A 10,404-nucleotide genomic window follows, 5' to 3' on the forward strand; every position below is an offset into this window, starting at 1 on the left:
CGATTTAAAAGGGCCCAGAGGCCCCCAGCCACCGTCGCCACCCCTGGCAGTGCCACGGGGTTCAGGCGGCTTCCTGCCCAGCCTCGCTCCCTACGGCCCCGGGCAGGGGGGTGTCTCCGCGCGCTGGCCCCGGGCAGGGGGGTGTCTCCGCGCGCTGGCCCCGGGCAGGGGGGTGTCTCCGCGCGCTGGCCCCGGGCAGGGGGGTGTCTCCGCGCGCTGCCCCAGCCCCAAGCACCAACTCTGGGCACCACCAGCAATGATACCACCTGGCCCCCCCCAGTGAAGCTCCATTGCTCAGGCTTCGGCTTCAGCCCCCGGGGTGGGGCTCAGGCCCCCGGGCTTGGCCCCACGTGTCTAATGCTGGCCCTGCAGGGGGACCCCTGAACCCTGTCCCGGGCTGTATTCAGCAACTCAGGCCCGCTGCCCCCCCCCCCCCCCCCGGGCGGTCATGAGGCCGCCAGGCCTGCAGGCGGCAGCCGCCTCCCCCGGCCCGTCCGTCCGCCCGCCCGTCCCCGCCGCTGCAGCGCCCGGCCCGGGGGAGCCTCCTGCAATGGTGAGCGCGGCTTCCCCTGGGGGGCCGGGCCGGGAGCACGTGCCGGGGCTGGGGGGGCCCTGCCGAGCCGGGCCCGGGCCGAGCCGCTTTCCCCGGGGGGGCCCAGCCGCTGCGGCCCCGCTTTGGGCTCGTGCACGCGGCAGAGGCTGCACATCCCCTGGGAGCTCGGGGCCGGGGGGGGGCTGGTTTCTGCCCCTGGCCGGGCTGGGGTCGCAGCGCCCCCCCCCCCCCCCCCGCACACACCCAGGATCCTGGGCTCGCCTTAGCGCTCCTGGGGCTGAGACTGCTCCCATCCCCCGCCCCCGCTTTGTGGGTCTGGGCTGCAGGGAGGGGGCAGGAGGCCTGGGCAGGGGTCCTGGGGGGCTGCAGGGAGGGGGTAGGAGGGCTGGGCAGGGGTCCTGGGGGGCTACAGGGAAGGGGTAGGAGGGCTGGGCAGGGGTCCTGGGGGGCTACAGGGAGGGGGCAGGAGGCCTGGGCCGGGGTCCTGGGGGGCTGCAGGGGGGCCGGGGCGGGGGTCNGGGTCCTGGGGGGCTGCAGGGAGGGGGCAGGAGGGATGGGCCGGGGTCCTGGGGGGCTGCAGGGAGGGGGCAGGAGGGCTGGGCCGGGGTCCTGGGGGGCTGCAGGGAGGGGGCAGGAGGGCTGGGCAGGAGGCCTGGGGGGCTGCATACACTCAGGGTGGTGGGGCACTCAGACACCAGCTGGTGGGGGGCAGGCACCGGAGACAGGAGGGGAGCTGGGGCTGGAAATGGGGAAGCCCCGCTGGGAAGAGCAGAGGGAAGTGACTGAGGTCAATCAAGCCAGGCGCTATCAGGTAAAGAAAAACCCGTCTACACCAACTCCTCCCAGCCTGCCCCGGGCTGGGCCCCTTCCCACTCTCTGGGGCGAGAACCCTTGGTCTGTACTGAGGCCTTTCTCTCCTTTCCTAGGGTTGTAACTTCAGCTGAGGGGGCTTCCTCCTCTGCCCCCCAGTTGTGCCCCAGCAGAAGGCTCAGGAATGCCAGCCCAGTTAAGGGGTTGTACGGATAGAAATGGCCCTGTGTTGACAGTCAAAAGCTGCAGGATGCACCCGGTCAACCTGGCCGGTCTTCATTTTTCTGCCACCATTTGCCATCGGTTGGGTCTGTTGTGACATAGGATCTTTATTGAGCCGACCTGTCTTAACCCTTCCCCCTCCCACTGGTTCATTTAGGCCAGGGATAAAGTTTCAAAGGGAGTAAATACAAAAATAAGATTCTTAAAAAATGAGCAAGCAAACCTGTTTTTCCCTCATAATTCACGGTCTCAGCAGGGCTGGCATCTTTGTGATGCGAGTTGGTGCTTTGTGACTGCGACTCAGAGCTGCAAAATCCCGGGTGGAAGCTCAGTTTCCCCCAGCAGCCCTCCTTGAAATAAAATTGAGATAAGGGACAAAACAGGAAATACTTTCCTTACAAACACAGGGTCCCTGTGGGACTCCCTGCCACAAGATCGCACTGAGACCAAGAGTTTAGCAGGAGTGAGAAAAGGGATTAGGCCTGAATGTGGGTAACCAGATCTGTGCTCATCTCCTACTCCTGGGGGAGTTCTGTGCTGAAACATTAAAATTCTGCACACAATATTTTAAAAATTCTGCATATTTTATTTGTTAAAATAATGCAATTATTAACAGATAATTTATTTAAACTATAGTACAATGGATGGAGACTGGGAGTGGGGGGCATTGGAGGAAATCCCCAACCCTCCTTTGTCTAATAGTAACGTAGCTAATATTGACCCTTAACTTCTAGTTATTAGTCAGAAAATATATGCAACCATATGCTCAGTGTTACATCATAGGCAACTGAAGACCAAGCAAGGGCTGGGGACTCAAAGTCACAATTTATATTGGCTACTGACCATCTCCAGACAGGTCAGTAGCAAACAGTTCATGGAGCACATTTTGATGGAAATTTTTTCAGTCCAAAAATTTAGACTAGTTCTAATCACTAAAGCGCCATAATCATTTCTAAGGTCATCCTGTCCTTTACAATCACTCTGGCCATGTAAAGAGGCCTTAACATTTTTACACCTGTTTTATACTCCTGGGGGAATTCACTAATAATGGGAACAATTCACTACGCAGGCAGGCTGCTACATTCTGCTCTGCCCGAGGCACAGCGCCTGCCCCACACTTACCTCGTCAGAAACATCCCAAAGCCCTGCCCCTCCTCTCCGAGCGTGCCACAATAGTGAGTGAGCACTGAGAGGGACAGAGTGTTTCTCTCTCTCACACGTATGACTGCCCAGGCCCCTCGCCCCAGTGGTGATTTACATCTCTACTGGCTGCTCTGAGCACCCAAAGCAACCTGCCTGTGCTGCTGGGGAGGGATGCGTGACTGCTCTTGCAGCTTCCCTTTGCTTCCCTGTCAGAAGTCATTTTTCTGTGGGGAAGCAAAGAAATCTGCGGGGGCCATGAATTCTGCACATGCGCAGGAATGCAGAATTCCCCCAGGAGCAATCTCCATGTGAGTAGAGAACATGAATAGCTAGCGCTAGAATAGTAACTATTAGAAAACAAACCCTCATGCTACAGGGCGCAAGCCAACCTATGACCACTGGGGTCAGGAGGGATCAGGTCATCCTGTCTCTGCCTGCTGTTCCTTCCTCTGATGCTGCTGGGGCTGGCCCTGAGGAGAGGAATCTGACCTAGAGAGGCCGCTCCAGCCTGGTGATCCCAGGAGGATGCCACAGTCCGTGCCTGCTGCCACCCTCTCAGGTGTGCGCCCTCTAATGCCCTGTAGAGCTTGGGCAATGGCACACTGGGTGTGGTTTGAGCTCCTTGTGGGCAGTGCATGGAGGATCGTTAGGTCGAAATTTACCGTCCCCTTTAATTGGGTGGGATACCGCAAGCTAAAAACTCCAGCCGGACAGCGTGTTGCTAAGACAGCGCTCCCTCCCGCTCACTCTCTGCCTCCCCCCCAGCCCTCGCCCCATTTGGAAGCAGAGGCGTTAGGGAGCGGAAGGCGCTTTGCTAAGCCCTGGCTCGGAAAGTGCTGGAATTGTGCTTTGGAGACTTGTCAAACACACAACCCGCTCGGAAGGTCGCGAGGTCGCGGCGCGGGCTGCAGACGGCAGGGCGGGGGCTCCCGCAGTGCTGGGTGAGATGGTGTGAAACCTCCATCGCCCGGTGAGGGGCTGCCCAGCCCTGGGTGCTCACAGGTGGCTGGGCGATGCTCGTGGGAGTCCTGGGCGAGGCTGGAGGAGAGCCTCCTGGCTTGGTGCTGGGGGCCAAGGAGTCGCTCAAAGGCGATGGGGCTTGGAACCGGAGAGGCCGGCCGGGGGCTTTGCCAACAGGAAAGAGCCTCTGGAGCTGCCAAGTTAGAAAACGCAGCTGTTGTGTGGGGGGCTGGAGGCCTTGCCGTGCACTAGACCCCAGCACGGTGAGAGCTCTGGGGAGGCTCCACGCACGCACTCAGGGCCTGCGGCTGCTCCGCAACTCGGAACAGGCCCATGGAAAGAGGCTTCGGGGAGCCCGTGGAACCTTCTTCTGGAGAGCGAGAGAAACCGGATCCCGCAGCTGCGGCAGCGAGGACTCTGGCCTCAGAACAGCTGACCCTGAGGCCGTGCACTCCACCCCGGCCTCCCTCTGAGGAGCAGTTGCAGCCCCTCTGCCCCTCTGCCTCGGGCTTGGCATCTGAGAACCCACAATGGTGGGCCGGAGTGGTGGGGAAGTGGGAGTGCATGCAGGGGGGTGGCCATGGCCACATGTTGGTCCCTGGTTCGAATCCAGCCCCAGGTTAGAGGGGATGGGGTGCTACCTGGTACTGGGGGAGCCCTGGGGTGCTTTCATCTCCATGGCCCTGGCTCCAGCCCATCCTGCGGTGGGCCCCATGATGAGGACCTGCTGGGTCAGAGCATGAAATATTGAGACATTCCTCACTACAGCCCTGGGTTCCAGCTTATCCCTGTTTTGGGGCGACTGGATGGTCACAGGGTTAGGAACCCCTAACTCAACAGGGTGGGGAGCCTGTCGCCAGCTCCAATCTGGGCTCATTCGGGGGGGACTGACCGGCTTGGAGGTTGTGGAATAGGACATGGGGCCTTTCCCATTCAGCTCCAGGGCAGGGGACTTGGCTGGCTCAGGCAAGGAAATGGGACACGGGGCCTTTCCCTTTCTGGGGCATGGCTCTGATCCGTCCCAGGGCGGGAGACTGACTGGGTTGGGGGGCCGGGAATGGGGCACGGGGCCTTCTCCACATGGGAACCCCAGGGAAGCCCCAGGACGGCAGCTGTCACATTGTGGCTGGGGTTAGTGCCGCAGTCCCTGGGTGGGGAGCCCCGCAGGGCGGAGGAGGAGGTGTCCCATCACCATACAGTGCCCTCCTGGGGCTGGTCGAGCAGTGGAGGGGCTAGTTGGGGGGGGATGCACCAGGGCCTGTCTCGCTGGTTCAGAGCCATCCGGGAGCCTGTTGCCCCAGGGCCGGCGACACCCTGAATCTCACACTGTCCCTTTGTCTCCTGCTGGCAGACGGACGACGCCGTGAAGCTGCTGCTGCGACGCTTTTACACCCTGCAGGGGGAGCGGGTGGAAGCCTATCGGCTCTTTGAGGAGTAAGTGACCCCAAGGCCAGGGGATCACTGGCGGCTGTGGGCTCTGGCCCTGGCTCCCTCACATGCCAGATCCCATCCTGTCCTCTGCCCCGGTCGCTCTTAGGGGGATCCACGCCCTGGCGTATAAGGGCAGGCTCAGCCCTGGGGCTGGGCGGGACTCCGGGGTCTCAGCTCGCGTGCAGTGTGTATTTGGGTGCAGACTCTGCCCTGGCAGACAACGCAGCCCCAAGCCGGCTCGGGGTGGGAGGCAGCACCCTGCAGGGACTTCTCCTTCCAGCCCCAAAAACGAGTGAGGCCAACTCCTGCCAAACAGGGACTTTCAAGCAGATTCTTCCCGCTGCTGGCCCGCGCTGGCCGCTCCCCTTATTCCCAGGCAAACAGGTGGGAGGGGGCGGGGTCACTCCACCTGGAGGCCCTATCCTGGCCCCTCTGCCTGATGCTTCCCGCTGCCCTCTGCAGCCTTCTTCCCCTCCCCCCTGTGGCCCAGGGGCATTGGAGGGATTCCTGGTGGGGAATGAAGCAGGAGAAGAAAACGGGGCCGTTCCCCTGCCCCATTGACCTTAAACTCCCCAGCTCCGGCTGAAGTGCGTGCTGGCGCTGGGCCCAGTCCTCCCTTGCTCCGGTGCTTTGTGCCCAGTCTATAATGTTTGGGCCTCCCCGCCCGGCTGGCAAAGGATCCCAGGAAGCAGCAGCTGCCGCTTGCTGCCCTGGGCCTGGGCCTGGCCCCTGCGGGCTGGTATCCGGCTGGCCAGGGGGACCCAGCAAACCAGACACCTGTAGCCCATTTCAGCGACGGCTGGGAGATGATTTACTCGTCCGGATCCTGGCCCTGGATTGTAACAAACAAACCAGCCCCAAGCCAGGCCAGCGGAGGTTAAGCTGTTGGGCCTGGTAATAACCCTCAGTAATGAGCACTGGCAGCCAGCGGAGGGACTAGCTGCTAATTCAATAATATAGTGGAAAGGCTGAAGAGGAAAATACCTGAGCCGCTGACTGCAGGGGTCATGCAGAGGGTAGGGAGAGGGGCCGTGCGCCTCTCTGCGGCACCGAGCTGAGAGCAAAGGCTTTGGGGCTACGAGTCCCTGCCTGCAATTTGCTGCGCCTGGAAGTTATTACTGTAAAACCCACAGACAGGCCTCCATTACGCCAGGTGCTGCACAGAGAGCCAGGGAGAGACTGTTCCTGCCCCAGGGAGCATCATTACCCCATTGAAGGGCTGAGGCCCAGTGGCCCACACAGCCAGTGGCAGAGCTGGGATTTGAACCCAGATCTCCTGAGGCCCAGTCCGAGGCAGTCTCGGGGGGCTCATTCATGTCAGGTGACCTGTTGCTTTGTCTGGCTCGCAGGGGCCACCGGGCATATCTGAGCAGTGGGCCGCACTACGACTTCCTCCGCTACCGGCAGCTGGTGCATGAGATCACACTGGCCTTCAGCGGCATCTCCCGGGAGATCCTGCAGATCAAGGAGCAGCTCCAGGTGGAGCACGGGCGGCCGGAGCTCGCCCAACACCTGTCCAGGGTCCAGCAAAAGGAGAAGGAGAAGCTAGAGCTGGTGAGAGGCCCCTGTCTCCTCCCCTTTGCGCTGGGGCCTTGATTTACTCACAGAGCAGGTGCAGTGCCAGCGTAGGATCCCCGCCCCCACCCTGCAGGGCCCCTCCTCCCCCATGCGCCATCCAGTCTTCAGAGCCCCATCAGGCAAAGGGGGCTGCTGATGCCAGCAGTGGGGTGGAGTTGTACCATGGACGCTGCTTCCTAGGGACTGGGTTCAGCCCTAGCAAACTTGTCTCATGCAGCACCCCCCAGCCGCGAAAGGGCAGGAGCTTGCACTCCTGGCTACGCTGGGCTAGTATTGTGTGTGAGGGTGAGGCCCCAGCCGAGATCAGGGCCCGGTCGTGTGAGGCACTGCACAGCCCCAGACCCTGCCCCAAAGAGCTGCCAGGCTGAACTGACGAAGCGGGGGGAGCAGTCGTCTCCCCACGGCCATGCGGTAGGTCGGTGGCGTTGCTGCTCAGAGCCCTGGGGCCCAGCCACAGGGTCACACTGCCGCAGCCTCTGCTCGATTGGGCAGCGGAGCATTCGGCGTGAGCCTCTGCTCCTGTCCCTCTCCTGTGCTGGGGGGGCCTTCGGTACAAGGAATCGAGGGGTGGGGGCCGGGGCAAGGCGGGATCACTCTGAGCCTGACCCGCCCTGGAGCCATGTGGCTTTGGTGTATTAATGTGTGCAGCGGCCTGGGGCGCCCAGCCGGGTGCCTGTCTGTGGGTGGGGTCGGTGTCTCCTCCCTTGACTCCGCCTGCCCTCCCCCTTGCAGACGGCCCAGCTGCAGCTCGCCAGGCAGAACGTGCAGGACCAGCCCGGCGTGCCGGCCCACCAGCAGGAGGTGCAAGAGCTGAAATACAAGTAGGTGCCCTGGGGAGCTGGGCGCAGCAGCACCACCCCATTGCCGCCCACGGCACTCTGAATGCCGCATGCTTTTGAGCCCTATGGTGGTGGGGGGGTATCGCCTCTCAGCATAGGGGCCAGCGGGAGCCCCCCATGAAGCCAGGCAGGCACGGCTCCAGCTGAGTGTGTGGCACAATGGGGGGTGAGGGCTGGGGGCTCCCCCTGTACACACTCCCTGGGCACCAGGCTCCTGGGTTCGAGGGGGCAGGGTGTGGAACTGCTCTGGCTAAGGCTAGACGTGGGCTAGCTCAGCGCCCGGCAGCCTTTGGGGAAGGAGCAGGGGGGAGGCGCGCCGGCTGTTTATTTGTGTAGCGTTTTGCGTCTCGGACCCTCCAGGCTGGGGGGCGATGGACGTGACCGGCCGGGAGGAGTGGGGGGAGTGTGAGCTCGGGGATGGGATCTGCCAAGGGGGCGGTGGAGCGGGCTGGACTTGGCATGTGCTGCGCCAGGCCCTAGCAGCTCCTTTATCATTGCCTTTCTTCAAGGCTGGGGCTGGAGGAAGGGCGCGGGGGGGATGAAAGCGCCTTCCCCAACCCCTCGGCCCCCTCTCCTTAACCAGGGCTGAAGGAGACCCAGATGGTGCCTTCAAAAGCTCTCTTGTTTGTCGGCCCTCCGGATTGTTTAGCGCTGCCGCATGGCTTTGGTGCCTATCAGCCTCTCCCCGGCCGAGTGTTTCATAAACAGCGCCGGGAACGCGAGGCGGCCCAGATAATATGCTCCATATGGCCTTTATTTATAGTTTCCATCCGCTCTCCTAGGCTAATTAAAACCATTGAGGCAATCAGCGAAATTCTCCAGGACCTCAAGTACGATTCGGAAGAAGCCGAGTGATGGGTCTCCCCGTGGGAATGGCCGGAGGAGGCGGGAAGCACTGGAGGGGGCCAGCTGGGTGGAGCGCTGGGCTGCACTGCAGGGCTCTTGCTCACGTCGGGGTCTCGCTCCCCATGGCGGGATCCTCTCCCCAGCAAACCCCTGCGAGAGACACGTCCAGGGCCCGCTCTGCCAGGCGGGCAGCGGCCTTTGCAACGGAGGAGCAGCTCGACGCTGGGCTGTCCCAGCACAGGGGCAGGTTTGCTAAAGGGCTCCACAGCCAGCAGCTCCCAGTGGGAACAATGGGGAACCCCCCTCCCGTGCTGAGTGCAATGGAGAACCCCCCACTGAGAGCATCGGGGCTGAGCTCCTTTGACAAGCTTTCCCCTAGCGTCCAGTTCGGTGCCGGGTGGGGGCCCTCGAGCCCATTGGGCAGCCGAGACATGTCGCTGTCTGTCCAGCAGGGCTGAACGCCCCCTCCCCCCAAGCCCCCTCCCCGCAGAGCCAGGGGCCCTTTGAGTGCCGACAGAGCCAAACCTGCAGATTTGGGGAGGGATCTTGCAAGTGCCAAGGTGGCTGTGGGGGGTTTCCATGCTCCTAAATCCTCTGGGTGCTTGGGAACCCCCCCCCCCCCCCGCGCAGCAAAGTGTTTTAACCGCGGGCTGCGACCTCTTTCAAGGCAGTTTGTTCTAAGAATGAAGCGAAGAGCTCTGGCGCTATGAAGGCAGGGAACGTTCTGCGGCGCGGTCTTGTGCTCGCCGACTGCTGTGGCGGCGCTGGTTTGTGGCTCAATAAAAGGCAGGCTGGAGCTCAGAATCCTGTCGCTGTCTCCTTCGCTCAGTGAGATGCCACAGGTGCTGCTGCCAGCCCAGGCTGGTGGTGTCAGGGGCTGCCCATCACCGTGCCCTGGAGGGCCAGGCTGAATGGTGAGAGCGTCCCCTTTCGTACCCAAGCCCCTGGGGCACTCTGGCCACTGGCTGCTCTGGGAACTTAGATTGTCTCCCTACGGACCTTCCCACAAGCACGGCGCCGGGCACCCCACAGCCCTGCCCACCTCACTGCTGCCTGGCCTCTGCAGTGTGCCCGGGAACGGGCGAGGGGCACCTGCCCCATGCCCCAGCCAGCTGGTCACATGCTGGGCCAGAGCCAAAGACAAGGTGGGCCAGGCCTGTGCCAGTTCCTCCACAAACTCAGTCCTGACCTGCAGGCTCCCCCCCCCCCCCCCCCACTCCAGCCCTGGGCCCCCCCCACTCTGCCGAGGCCCCTTGTCATAGGGGAGGTGAGGCACAGTCCAGGCGTGTGACTGGTGATGCGATCCAGCCAGGCCCTGGGGAAGATGTGCCCTTTGGGTGGAGCAGAGGAAGGCGCCTCCTGGAGCCCTGAGACCCCAGGGTGGGGGCAGCCCAGTGCGGGCGTGACCTGGGCTCCAGTGGGGAGGCCTCGGGGGGAGCTGTGGCGGGGAAGGCTTTTCGCTTTCTTGGTGGCCAGCCTGGAGGGGTAGGGCTTGGGGAGCAGCCCCGGGAGGAGGGCGGTGGCGTCTCAGCCAGGAGGGAGGGGTTGTGTCTGCAGAGACCCTGGCAGCCATGTGTAACGCCTTGGTCAGCTGGACCCCAGACGGGGCAGCTTGGTTTCAGTACTCGTTACTGGGAGAGCCAGGAGGGACATGGGGCTGGGGTGTGTGCAGGGCCGCTCCACGCCAGGAGAAGGGGTGCAGCGGAGCTGGTGTCCCCACTACCCCTCAGGCCCGACCTCCAGCCCTCCTGCTAACCTGCCCTGAGCTCTGCTGCCAGGGCCGGCTCCAGGCACCAGCTTGTCAAGCAGGTGCTTGGGGCGGCCACTTCGTAGAGGGGCGGCACGTCCAGCTGTTCGGCGGCAATTCGGCGGAGGGTCCCTCACTCCTGCTCAGAGCGAAGGACCTCCCGCCGAATTGCCGCCGCAGATCGCGATCGCAGCTTCTTTGTTTGTTTGTTTGGCTGCTTGGGGCGGCCAAAACCCTGGAGCCGGCCCTGTCTGCTGCTGCCCCTCAAGCACACA

General features: G+C 62.8%; 1 protein-coding gene across 1 annotated transcript; it reads left to right on the forward strand.

Annotated features, from left to right (window-relative positions):
- Nucleotides 1-1,231: 1,231 nt before the first annotated feature.
- REX1BD (required for excision 1-B domain containing) lies at nt 1,232-9,186 on the forward strand. Its single transcript, XM_034755347.1, has 5 exons — nt 1,232-1,364; nt 5,040-5,122; nt 6,469-6,673; nt 7,430-7,518; nt 8,319-9,186. The coding sequence occupies exons 1-5, from the start codon at nt 1,299-1,301 to the stop codon at nt 8,389-8,391; spliced, it is 516 nt and encodes a 171-aa protein (XP_034611238.1). The 5' UTR covers nt 1,232-1,298; the 3' UTR covers nt 8,392-9,186.
- Nucleotides 9,187-10,404: the final 1,218 nt, after the last annotated feature.

This window comes from Trachemys scripta, chromosome 22 (assembly GCF_013100865.1).
Source record: "Trachemys scripta elegans isolate TJP31775 chromosome 22, CAS_Tse_1.0, whole genome shotgun sequence".
Taxonomy (NCBI): domain Eukaryota; kingdom Metazoa; phylum Chordata; order Testudines; family Emydidae; genus Trachemys; species Trachemys scripta.